Below are 13,723 nucleotides of genomic sequence, written 5' to 3' on the forward strand. Positions count from 1 at the left end.
GATGATGTGACTTTTTTCATGTAAACCCAACAACTTTCTTATATATTAATTCTTTCATTGCTATTTAAGTTACCAAGTCTCCATACTATAGGTTACTACTTTTGTTTATAAGAAATCATTGAAGGAGCCCGTTGTTTCCAGAAAATTTCAACTATGCATTTCTCCAGCAATGATCAGACACTAAATACATTAACATTGGAACATGAGGCTACTGGCCCATAGAAATATTCCTGAGGTAATTTTACAGGAGTGTTGCCGGACTCTTAATTCAATTTTATTGTATATTCAGTTTTTGGATATGCACCAGTAAATAATCACAATAAAAGTTCCTGCCTTAATGGAGCTTGGACTCTGCTCACCAGGAACATATATCTGTACTTTTGTCATGGTTTATAGGAACATATATCTTTTTTTTTTTAAGATTTTATTTATTTACTTAAGAGAGACACACACACACAGAGAGAGAGAGAGAGAGAGGCAGAGACACAGGCAGAGGGAGAAGCAGGCTCCATGCAGGGAGCCTGATGTGGGACTCGATCCCGGGGCTCCAGGATCAGGCCCTGGGCTGTAGGTGGCGCTAAACCACTGAGCCACCGGGCTGCCCAGGAACATATATCTATATGTGTGTGGATGGGTTAGTGTTGGTGGTCATGTTCAGGTGAAATTGTCATGAATGGGAATGGAATCTGCAAACTCCTGTTGTTCCCTGTGTCTGGAACATCTTTTGCCTCATTTTTCCATGACTGTTTTCTTCTCATCCTCTAGGTATCAGCTCCATTATCCACATCCATTGACTGACCTCCCAGAACTGCCCCATCTAGGGTTGCCAATCCTTGGAGCAGTCATTACGTCTCTGATTACCTTTTTCTGTTTTCTCTGAAATCACTACCTGATGTTGGTTTATTTATTTCCATGTGTAGTATCTTCTCCAGAACTAAAATGTAAGCTCTGTGAGAGCAAGCAAGTGCCTGGTAAGGTTGCCCATATTGAATCCTCAGTGGCTGGCAAAGAGCCTGACACACATGTTTAATAAACAAATAAACCTTGGTGACATTGTGTTACTCTAAAATAGTGCTACTCAGTAGAAACATAATATGAGCCACACATGTTATCTAAAATTTTCTGGTAGCCAGGTTATGAAAGTGAAAAGGAATCATCACATTAATTTTTTTTTAGCATCACATTAATTTAATTAATTTTAGTAATATATTTTATTTAACTCAATGTATCTAAAATGTCATAATTTCAACATTTAATAATTTATATAATCAGTGTAAACATTTTTAATGAGATCTTGTACTTTTTAAAATATTGTCCTCAAAGTTCAGAATGCATTTCATACTAGGAGTATATCTCAATTCAGATTCTAAACTTTCTTTTGAAATGCTTGATTGACATTTAGATTTCATAAGATTTAGACATTTCTATGATTTGAAGAATAGACGCACATACTCAGGTTCTTCCACGTATATTTAAAAGTTAACTAGTTACTGTATGAGGATTATTTCTTAAATTTTAATTAAAGTTGCAAAATTCTGGTAATGACTATTTTTTTCAGTGAACATCACCAGCCCACGGTAGAGCATACTAAGTCAAAAAGTGAAAAATCCAATGAGGGTAGTACCTTTCCTAAGTTACAAAATTTTAGCAAATTAATACAGTATTCTTTAATATATTAAAATCCTTTTTTTCCGTTGTTGGAGTCGTGTATTATTTGTGATAATTTTCACTCCAAAAAATGTCATATAAGTACCAAAACAAAACACTGGTTTTTAATGGTGGTTTATAGTAGAGCAAGTTATTTTATACAAATTAATATGTCTTTTCAAACTATATAATTTCTCCTTTTAAAGAGCATTCCCTTGTGCAAGCTCCTACAGTTTATCACAGCAGGGTAATTCTATGTATTTAGGTGGCTCTGCTTTGTTCTGAGGTTGATCCAAAGCCAGGTAGAGTCTACAATGCATGAAAAGCTTTACCTTTCTACCTTAAAGGAGATTTAATATGCCAATGTGATTTTCCAAGTACTTTTCAAAAATTGTTCAATTTTCACGAAATACTGGAATCCTCAAAATCAGACAGTCATTTCAAACAATACTACTTTCATTTGATCCCTTTTATTTAGAAACCTCACACCTCTTTGTGTTGATCACAAGTCCCATAGCTTTCCTTCAGCTTATTAAAAACAAACAAACAAAAAAAGCACCTCTACCCAAAATACAGTTTTATTTTTTAAATAACAAATAAATATACTGCCAGTTTGCAGAGACCTGGGGAGTGGATATGGAGCACTGATTTTCAGCCTCATTTCTCTACAAACCACCATCGGAGTCCTTATGCTCCCTCTCTCCTCCCCACCCCCCCTGAAACAGCCAATCCTTCAACTTCAGCATTTAATTTATGTGTCACCCATTCCATTGCTTCTCGGCCTTCATTAGCATTTGAAGATATCGTGCAAGCCATCAGTTCTTCAAGGTAACTCCTGACACTGACTCCCTTCACACGGATTATGGCTTCTTGAGTCAAAACAGTTTTTTTGTGGGTCCTGAGAATGTGGTTTGTATAGGAGTCTCTCATCTACTGAAACCATATTTGTAAATGAAATATTAGTAGATTTAAGTTCCATGGTCTTCCCTACAGCATCAACCACAGAATGTTCCTGCACGTGTGCTTTAGTTGTTGCTGCGCCAATAAGAGATTTCACAATGGAAGGCAGTCCCCACTCTGTGCTAAGTCTATGGCTGTGCGACTTTCCAGAGGGATCTATATGTCTGCCCAACACATCAACTCCAACCACACTTGGGTTTATAGAGTTTGGGTATTTCTGCATTGCAGCTGTCCTAACAGTTTTCCCATGGGTGGTCAAAGACGTGCTCTGAATTCCAGATATTCATGGTGCTGGCAGCCTGCGTGGTGTCTGGCTGGCCCTAGGGGACAAGGAGGCGAAAAAGCCACAATTGCCCCCGCCCCGCCCCTGCAGTCACCCTGTCAGCCATGCACCTCGCACTGAATTTTAATTAAAATTAAGTAAAATTAAAAATTCAACTTCTGATTCATTCTAGCCACATTTCAAGTATTCAGGAACCACATGTGACTAGACTACACTATTTGGGCAGCCCATCTTTAAAAAAATGCTTAAATTGCAGTGTTCAAATATACATGAGATGTATTCAAGTATGATAATCATTTCAAAATCTGTCTGAAACAATTTGTTACTAAAAGTAAAGCATCAACATATATTTTGAAAAGTAAACCATTATACAAAGACTGGAGAAAATATTTGCAAAAGATATACCTGATAAAGGACTATTACCCAAAATGCACAAAGAACTCTTAAAACAAACAATAACAATAACAAACAACCCAATTAAAAAATGGGCCCAACACCCTAACAGACACCTAACCAAATAAGACCTACAGATGGTCAATAAGCATATGAAAAGACACTCCACATCATAAGCCATCAGGAAAATGGAAATTGAAACAGCAACGAGATGCTACTCCACACCTATAAGAATAGCCAAAATCCAGATTACTGATAACACCAAATACTAGGGAGGATGCAGAGCAACAGAACTCTCATTCATTGCTGGTGGTAACGCAAAATGGTCCAGCCACTTTGAAAGACAGTTCTGTGGTGCCTTACAAAACGAAACATACTCTTACTGTCATGCTCCTTGGTATTTACCTAATGGACTTGAAAACTTAGGTCTACATGAGAACCTGCGTGTGGATGTTTACAGCAGTTTTATTCATAATTACAAAATCTTGCAAACAATCAAGAAGTCCTTCAGTAGGTGAACGGATAAATAAAACTATGTATATCTAGACATTGGAATATTTGTCAGTATTAATGAGAAATGAGCCATTATGCCATGAAAAGACATGGAGGAAACTTTTTATTTATTTATTTTTTTTACATAGAGGAAACTTAAATGCATATTACTAAGGAAAAGAAACCAATTTGAAAAGGCCACATACACAACTATTTTCTGAAAAAGGCAAAACTATGGAGACAGTAAGTGGTTGCACAGGTTGGGGGCTTAGGGATGTGGGAAGGCAGAGGACCTCTGAGAGTTCTAAGGGCTGTGAAAATACTCTATGATATTATAATGATGGATACATGTCATTTATACTTTGTCCAAATACACAGAATATACAACATCAAAAGTGAATCCTAACATAAACTATAGACTTTGGGTGATTATGATGTGTCAATGTAGGTTCAACCTTGGTAAAAAATGTGAGTGATGTTGATCATGGGCGAGGTTGTGAATCATGTGAGGGCAGAGGGTACATGAGAAATCTCTATACCTTCCTCTCGATTTTGTTGTAAATCTAAAGCTTAAGAAAATCTTTAAAAATTTTTTTTAAAAATAAGAAAAAAAAGAAAATCTTTAAAAAGATAAACCAAAATAAAGCCCAAACAAAAAAAGCAAACCATTATTAACTTAGAACACTGTTAAGTAAAAAAAAAAAAAAAAAAAAGAACACTGTTATCACTGTATTAAGATTGACCATTTTTATTTACTTGTTCAATGGGAAACAGCTGAATTTATAATAGCAAGTCTACTGGGAATGGTACGTCACCCACAGGCCATGCATCTATGCAACAGTCCAGAGTGGATGAACATTATTACTGTGCCATTAGCAAATGCAACAATTAAAAATTACCATAGTAACATGACTATATCAGGCCTTTATAGCAGCTTGCTTGGCCACAGAAAAACTTGTCCTTTATAGAATCCTCGGCCTCAAACATTTTTGGGAAGCCCTCAGGATACTTATGTGAGTCTGTGAATCAGTCCCGTGCACTACAGATACTACTCAGTGTCGTACACAGTGTAGTGATCCATCATGATGCAATATTTTTAGTTCTTTTTTCTTTTCTAAAATCTGGGTATGTTCATGGCAGTTTGTTGCACATATGAACATCTTCCAACATTCTGGTATGGGGTAGGAGGAGATTGAAAGACAGGAATACTTTAGAAAAGTAATCTCATGAGTTATTTACTATGTAAAAGAAGGAAATAAAGTGTTGATAGTGTGTGGCCACTATCACTTCTGACCATTTTCAAGTAAAGCAACACCATTTAGATCTGGATAAATTTAGAGCTCATAATAATATATAATAATATAGTTCAGGAACTGGATGGATTTTCTCAGTATGAGGAGCACATTTAGAACGGGGCCTATTTTTTTAAGGACCCAATACTATGGAAATAAACACTATGTCCTCATTTGGGGAATGGAAAGAGTGTGGTTAAATCATTATCAATGAAACTGACAGATTCCTGATGGACAATTTCTTTTTCATTTGTGCAAAACGTTTGAAATGAGAAACCTGAGGTATTTTAAGATGCCATTATTTATTTTGTTCTAATTGGCAGGTAACCCCCAAGTACTGTCCCAAAGAGCCTTTGCAATTACTGAAGAATTTGTAAGGTAATTCTCATGTTCCTCAATTCAAAAGAACCATGTAATTGTAATTATAATAGAAATTCCAGAAAAGGAGGTCAAAGTTCACCCCAAGATAATTAACCTACTCTACCCTGGGTTAAATATGTATGGAAACAATAGGGACAAATTGAATGCACTGAGCATTAAAAGTGTCAAAATAGGAATGTTGAAAATATGTTGTTAATGCTTAAAAATAATTTGTACTCTAAGTCAAATGACCATTTGCCAGGGAGAACCAAAGTTGAGAAATTTCTATTAAAAACATGACTCAGAGGAAAAATTGCAGAGGCTGGTAATGAAGGAAATGATCTGATATTATCCCCAATTGGTTATTCCTAAGATCACATGATCTGGGCATCTTTAAAAGGAAGTTATCTGGGCTCCAGAAGGTCATAACACCTTACAGACCACGGCAGCTTTTTTCTCATCTTGGAGATAATCCTAAAAGCTCATAAAATGTGTGATGCTTTTGTGGGTACCTGGAAACTTAGCTCCAGTGAAAACTTTGATGATTACATGAAAGAAGTGGGTAAGAAAATATGTTGTGGGGTGACTGGATTTATAACTTTTTCTCTGGGGACAAGGGGCTTATGGCTGCTTTATTGGCGAGATACGAAATGCTGCTTTCTATACAGAAGTTATAAAAGTAGCAAGCGAGAATCATTTGTTGGTAGAAACATTCTAGACCAAAGTCACAACTAATGGTGAGCCAATATATACGTTAAAAAAAAAAAAGGTCTACCTGGAATTTTTACAGTCCATAGAAGTGACAAGATTTTATTTCACTGCTAAGCTGGGTATCTTTGTTTTACTTGGCCCTTTGCCTGTTTCTCATTTATTCTCTCTTGCATCTAAAATAAGTAAGACTATATTCCCCATGATTCAAAAATTTCTATTTGAAGCTGAAAATATTATATTTCTCTTTTTAATGTAGCTTTAAAGTAAACATATATTAACCGATTATTTTATTTTCTGTCAATCTGTTAAAATGTGTGATTGTTTTATGGGAGCCAAAATCTTAATTTCAGAAAATATGTTGCTTTAAGGGGTTAAATATTTTTTGACTAGGAATTACGTGGGATGCCATAGGATTGCCAAGTAAGTCAAAGGACAATATTATATACATTATGTACCTTCTCTTTAATAATGGAGGCTTTCAGGCTTTTAGAGTTCTGCTAACACTGCAGGTGTGTTGTGTGAATGTTCCCTGGATAATTACTGTGGTGAAGCAAGAGGGTCCGGAGGTTGGTTCTCACTCAGCTTCTACCTTGAAAGCCCCTCTCCTCACACCCCTCTGCATGATAAGGTTGTATCAATGGGTAACAATTTGAGGAGGGGTTTTTAGAGGGGTTAGGATTCCAATCTATCTCAAGACTTCACCTTTTCCTGAATCATACAGTATATATTTTTTCCTTGTCTGTAAGCACTACTGTTTTCCTTGTTTATAGATTATGGACGTCAGCATCAGTGAGAACTAACTTTCTAGAATATCAACTAGTCATGATTCAAGAAACTAATTAGTACGTGCCGATACAGAGATGTCAGGATTTGAGGCTATTTTGCTATTGATTTTTAGGAACACTTTATGCTTTTTTAACATTTATATTTAAATTCTTGTACCATTGTGTTTTAAAATTATAAAGTACTGATAGTAAGGAAAGACAATAAGATAGCTCCTGAAATTAGTTGCTCTAGAGATGACCAGTAGCAGGTAGTACTTTCATCAGTCAAAGAAGGACTGAATAAAGCAAATGGAGAATGTGATTTTTCCCAAGGTCAGCCATTCTGGAATTACACCCGATGCTGCATCCATTCATTATACTGACTCACTGCATGTATTTGAAGTTATATTTTGTAACAGAGCCAGGCCTTGATGAAGCAATATATCTTTCCATGTGCAGCCATTTTTTCAGACAGGGAACTAAATAAGAGCCTCAGCATCGCTTGTTTGGTATACTATTTCTCTCCCTTTTACCTCTATCTAACCTTTGGTATAGACAAATAGTCTGTAGTCAAAGAAGTAGCTTAGATTTATGTACATGTGTTAAGAATTTCAACACGTTGACGACTGCCATAAATTCTGTATAACATATGCAGTGACAGCAAGTTCCCACTGTCTACATTAAGCTGTAAGCTGTTCACCCCTTACCTTACCTAAGGAAAAAAGTTCCTTTTTTAAAAGACGGATTTGCAACTGAGGTGATTGAGAATCAAAGTATTGATTTTTAAACTTACTCAAATAGTGGTTCTTCAAATTTTGAAGTTTTCAAAATTGACTAGACCCTCTTTAACCTTTCCCACAGTTTATTCTTAGATGGTATGTAGGAAACATTTTGCCTTTTGGAGAAATTAATCAAAATCTTCATTTCATAGTAGAGTAATTTGGAAAAGCCAAGAAAATAGGACTTGGCAGCAAACGTGATGAAATGTGACTTTTGTACACCCAAACAGCATATTTTTAAGTGGAGTAACTCTATGTTGGTTTTAAAATCCTATTGAGAATTCTCTTTGACCATGGATTTTTGTTTTCTAAAAAAGAAAGGTCGAGGTGACCCAAGAGTTTCATGAATTGAGCAAAATGACCATTGCTGCCCTAATGGCTGAGATGGCCAGTTGATTTGCAAGTGCAGTCACTATATATATAAAATCTCTTTTCCAAAATTACCAATGTGTCTCCTGTGGAGTTGTATCTGAAACCAGGAAGGAATTTAGACAGACCTATACTTAATCGTACCATGGGTTTCTTTAAGTATAATCCTGCTCTACTTATCTGCAGCAGCTGTTTAAATGGGGCTTTTAAGAAACTCACTGGTGTCTTTGCCTTTTATGAGCACATACCCACCTATACACACTCACCCACCTATACACATACAAACACAAACACACATACGCTACAGCTGTTTGTTACACATGAAGGAAAATTGTGAACTTGACAGTTTTTTTTTTTTCTTTTCCCACCCGTAGGAGTGGGCTTCGCCACCAGGAAAGTGGCTGGCATGGCCAAACCCAACATGATCATCAGTGTAAACGGGGATGTGATCACCATTAAATCAGAAAGCACCTTTAAAAATACCGAGATTTCCTTCAAACTGGGCCAGGAATTTGATGAAGTTACTGCGGATGACAGAAAAGTCAAGGTGAGGAAGAAGAAATTAGAGAAGAATAATAGCATGGTTTCTAAAACACTGCTGACAATAAGAAGCCATTTTGGAAAAAAAAAATAAGAAGCCATTTTGTATAAAAGGAGAGAAACTATTCATTACGGGTCAAAGATCCCTGACTTCTAAATTCAAACCATGTTGCCTTTGATATTTAGTTGGTGAATCTTCTCCTTTCTATAAGGCTGTCTTTATTCTTTTAAAAAAGTGATTAACATAATTTATTTGCCACACAATATATAAATTATATGAAGTGAATTAAAATAACATAACAATGTTAGAGAATGCTTATGGAAGAGTGGAAGCAAAAAAAAAAGATCATCTCAACATAAATTTATTATCTACATTTTTACAGTATCATTTCAAGTATGTTTTTGTATAATATTCTGATCATAATGCATTATTTGCATGCTATTGTTTTTGACACCCATTTTTATTTTAATATATCCTTATAATTTAGAATGACTAATGACCTCAAAATATTCCTTTATTCAAAAGTGATGTTTTTGGTTTTATTTTCCTCAACCATATACAAATGGTAATCATTTTTAATTATGTTCACAGAGCATCATAACCTTAGATGGAGGTGTCCTGGTACAGGTGCAGAAGTGGGACGGAAAATCAACTACCATAAAGAGAAAACGAGTGGATGATAAACTGGTGGTGGTGAGTATCTTCTAGTTGCTTAATTCTAGGCTCTACTGCTAGGTCATCTTATAATCACTATTTTATCTAAAGAAGCAGTTAGTCATGCTTGCTTACCTAGAACAAAAAAGGTGATTCACTGGGATTATGGTTTCACTCTGGCAATTGTCCTTCAAGCTTTTAAGTTCAGTTGACACGTGCTGTGCCTCAAGAAGCATTCTATGACTGCTCTCAGCACACACCATATTGTATATGATGCATTTCTCACTCAACTTAAAGATCATAAAGTTCCTGGAGGGGAGGACTTGTGTTTTCTTGGTCTTTATATCTCCCTAACTTATTATAATAACAAGTATATATAGGGGCCCAGAACGAATATTTTCAAATGATACTGTTTCCTTCCCAACATTGAAGGAGACATTAAATAAACCCATAGTTTAGTCCTGTGACTGACCAAGAAATTTTTTTGTGTGTCTAGGAATGTATCATGAAAGGCGTCACTTCTACCAGAATTTATGAGAGAGCATAATCCAAGGGACATCGAGCTGAAGTTTGCATTGAACCCTACAACATTCTGTTGGATGTATTGTCCAAACATGTATTGTTATTTTCTACTAATTAGCAAGCAACCAATTTCCCCCAAATGATCTTATTCAACATGGATATGTTTGTTAAATAAAACCTTTTAGATATAGAAGGTGATGTAATAATTCATTCATTGTGCTGGATCTTTCTTACTCATAATTCAATGAAGGAAATAGAGAATTATATTTTTGCTTTGTTTCTCATGGAAGTAATAGGATTTTTCATGGTAATCCAAGGTAAAAAAAATAAATATTCATGAATTTTCAATTGTTTTAGGTAGGAGATGATAAATTTGTTATGACTGAATATGTCATATTCTAGTCCTTTTGTAGCATGTTTACAGTCAAGTAACTATCTCTCAAAGACCTAAGGTAGTTTTAAACGTAGTGAAGTGGCCCATAGCCAGCTGGGCCAAGCCCTGCCACTTCATACCTTCCTATTCTAGACCGTTGAGAGAATGAGCAGTAATACATGTTGCAGAGCAATATTTCTAGAGTATAACTTTTAATCTGAAAAATTAATGGCAAACCTAAGCTATCTCTGGAGTTTCTCAAAAATTAATGCAAATAATCCCATAATGTTCATTCCAGAAAAGAGATGACAGTTTGTAATGAGTAATGATGCAAATGTTCTTATGGTGGCTTTCAAATTTTTCTTTTTTTGAGGAGTGGAACTTTTTATTAAATAAAATATTGAATATGTTTTGGAACTTTTTATTCAAATAAAATCTCCATGGATTTAAAAACAAACAAACAAAAACGATAATGAGGCCTCCCAGACAGAAGTGTGTGTGTGTGTGTGTGTGTGTGTGTAAAAGAGAGAGAGAGAGAGATTTCTTCTGCTTTTTGTAGAAGCTTTGAAGCTATTCTAGAAATCACTGTGTGGAGCTCCACCTACATAGACGAAAATTTCTAAACTACATACCTATATTTTACAGTCAGCCAGAGTCTGTTAGTGTGCTGCAGTTGCTAGAATTCTGTTTGTGATGCTTCCTTTAAGAATAAGTCCATTATTTTCTGAACACTTGTTTTTTGCACAACACCAAGATATGAAGAGGCCAGAAGAGGTGAAGTCAGCTCCTGATCATAAGAATTTACTTTCTTTGCAAAAACAGAGAATCAGATTCTCAGTTTGGGCTTACTGGAGGATTAAAGAACTCCACAAGAGAAGCCTTATAGGGACCCAGTAAGACAATTCTTCATAAATGAATATTTATTAAGCACTTACTTTGGTCCCAGGCACTTTGCGTGTTTTACTTCATTTATTATCACAGTAATCCTATAAGGTGATTTTAGTATTCCTGTTCACAGATGAGGAAACTGAGGTTTACAGTACAGAAAGCTAACTAGGGAATAAACAGAATCTAAAACTCAAGAAAGCAACCTTGGCTAGGATATAGATCTAGGAGTCCTCAGTATCCAAGTGGTTATTTATTTATTTATTTATTTAAAGATTTATTTATTTATTTATTCCTGACACACACACACACACACACAGAGAGAGAGAGAGAGAGAGAGGCAGAGACACAGGCAGAGGGAGAAGCAGGCTCCATGCAGGGAGCCCGACGTGGGACTTGATCCTGGGTCTCTAGGATCAGATGCTGGGCTGAAGGCTGCACTAAACCACTGAGCCACCCGGGGCTGCCCCAAGTGGTAATTTAATTCATAAATGGTGATGAGATCATCCAAGGATTAGGGAGAGTTAGAAAAAAGAAAGACTTGAAGGTGATCAAGTGGATGTCCTAGGCACCTCAACTCAACATGTTCTACGCTAAACTTACCATTGCTGCCCTCTTCCCCTCACTCCCTAAAACTTATTGATCATCCTATTTTCCAAAGCTCAGTGAATGCCAGGATGTTTTGTCCAATTTCCCATTCCATAAATATTAAAATCATTATTGAATTTATCTTCTTCCTCACTCCACAGCATCTATTTTATTTTTAAAAAATCATGTTGATTCTATCAACTTAAAATTTCTTTAATGTTTGCTTTCCTCATTTCCATTGCCAATACCACCAAACATTTTTAAAATTACTTCTGGACTCTCCTAATAAATTTTATTTAATTTATTTATAAAAGATTTTATTTATCTATTTATGAGAGACACAGAGAGAGAGAGAGAGAGAGAGAGAGAGGCAGAAACAGGCAGAGGGAGAAGCAGGCTCCATGCAGGGAGCCCAAGGTGGGACCCGATCCCAGGTTTCCAGGATCAGGCCCTGGGCTGAAGGCAGTGCTAAACCACTGAGCCACCTGGGCTGCCCAATTTCCCTCTTTTATTCTCAATTCCCTCTTCTCTTTTCCAAGTTCTGTAGACTTCATAAATAATATTTATACATTTATACAATTTATACAATAAAAACCTGACCTGTTCACTCACTGATTAAAAGCTGTAAGTGATGCCCATTGCATCCAGAGAAGGTCCAATCTCCATAGCGTGGCATGCATATTTGTCTTATACTTGCCTTTTCCCAGCTGTGTAGTTTGATCATTGCTGTTATTGTCTTTTCATTCCTGCTTCCACCATACCAAGCAATTTTCATACTTTTTTTGTCTTAAGTTGTGTGTGTGTGGAGAGGTGGGTTTGTGTGTGTGTGTGTGTGTGTTGGTATGTTCTGCTTCTTTCTGTCTAAAACTCTCCCTTCCCTCATCCCGAAACTTCCTCATCCCTTAATGGTTCCTCTGTGCTAACTTTTTACAAAGTTGCATTAGGCACCACTTCTAATTATGTGTATTTGTGGATCTAGGTATTTTTGAAAATTTACTCTTCAAGTTTATTCTTATTTTTCAGATTCTGTGGAAGCACTGAGTAAGAAGATTCAGTTCAATGTAAATTTGCTAGATAAGTTAATTTCTTGTTTTTGTATTTTCATAAAACTAAAGCCATAGATACAAGAAGCATCTTTGAGTATCAGTTCTCAAATTCATCCTTCTTGAGACTTTGAGGCTCACATAATTTTCCATTGTCTGACATTGCTTCTACCAACATATATACAAAAACATAGAGAAGATTCTACTCTTAAAAGAAGAAAGACAGGGGGCAGCCCGGGGGGCTCAGCGGTTTAGCACCGCTTTCAGCCCAGGGCCTGATCCTGGAGACCCGGGATCGAGTCCCATGTCGGGCTCACGGCATGGAGCCTGCTTCTTCCTCTGCCTGTGTCTCTGCCTCTCTCTCTCTCTCTCATGAATAAATAAATAAAATATTTATAAAAAAAGAAGAAAGGATCAAGTATATACTTCTCAGAAAAACAGATGTGTGGGTATAGAGTCCATCTATATTTCGAAGTAGATAAGAATGTTTCAAAAAGCCATTCACTCAGTCTTCAGAAACTGTGAGATTCAGATGACATGATAGGTCAGCATATCCTTTGTTTTCTCCAATTCCCATCACTACCATCATTGAACTATAATTTCTGCCTTAGAAATACTTCTTCCAAATCCCAAATCAGTACTGGCTTAAATTTTTATTTGAAAATTATGCATAAGTTTTGAAAAGGTGACCTAGCCTATTTAGAATAGTGATTTTCACCCAAGTCATTATTGTGACTTGACCATTGTGTGATATGTCAAAATAAGTTACTACCAATAATAAAGTATACAAAAATTTACAAATTATTTTACTTTTAAAAATAAATGACTTGGGATCCCTGGGTGGCGCAGCGGTTTGGCGCTTGCCTTTGGCTCAGGGCGCGATCCTGGAGACCCGGGATCGAATCCCACGTCGGGCTCCTGGTGCATGGAGCCTGCTTCTCTCTCTGCCTCTCTCTCTCTCTGTGTGACTATCATAAATAAATAAAAAAATAATAAATAAATAAATAAATAAATAAATAAATAAATAAATAAATGACTTAAATTCAATATTATCCTGTAAAATACTT

General features: G+C 36.1%; 1 protein-coding gene and 1 pseudogene across 1 annotated transcript; one reads left to right on the plus strand and one right to left on the minus strand.

Annotated features, from left to right (window-relative positions):
* Positions 1-2,211: 2,211 nt before the first annotated feature.
* Positions 2,212-2,894, minus strand: LOC144300184 (PRELI domain containing protein 3B pseudogene; annotated as a pseudogene).
* Positions 2,895-5,830: 2,936 nt separating this feature from the next.
* On the plus strand, positions 5,831-10,557 carry FABP4 (fatty acid binding protein 4). Its single transcript, XM_077876448.1, has 4 exons — positions 5,831-5,989; positions 8,425-8,597; positions 9,183-9,284; positions 9,742-10,557. Exons 1-4 carry the CDS (start codon positions 5,917-5,919, stop codon positions 9,790-9,792), a joined length of 399 nt encoding a protein of 132 aa, XP_077732574.1. The 5' UTR covers positions 5,831-5,916; the 3' UTR covers positions 9,793-10,557.
* Positions 10,558-13,723: the final 3,166 nt, after the last annotated feature.

This window comes from Canis aureus, chromosome 28, assembly GCF_053574225.1.
Source record: "Canis aureus isolate CA01 chromosome 28, VMU_Caureus_v.1.0, whole genome shotgun sequence".
Classification (NCBI taxonomy): Eukaryota; Metazoa; Chordata; class Mammalia; order Carnivora; family Canidae; genus Canis; species Canis aureus.

Excerpts from the sequence above, each read along its gene's own strand:
- FABP4 (XM_077876448.1), top strand. The coding sequence starts at position 5,917 with ATGTGTGATGCTTTTGTGGGTACCTGGAAACTTAGCTCCAGTGAAAAC. Across the intron at positions 5,990-8,424 it reads TGATTACATGAAAGAAGTGG|GAGTGGGCTTCGCCACCAGG; the intron begins GTAAGAAAATAT and ends TCCCACCCGTAG. Across the intron at positions 9,285-9,741 it reads TGGATGATAAACTGGTGGTG|GAATGTATCATGAAAGGCGT; the intron begins GTGAGTATCTTC and ends TTGTGTGTCTAG.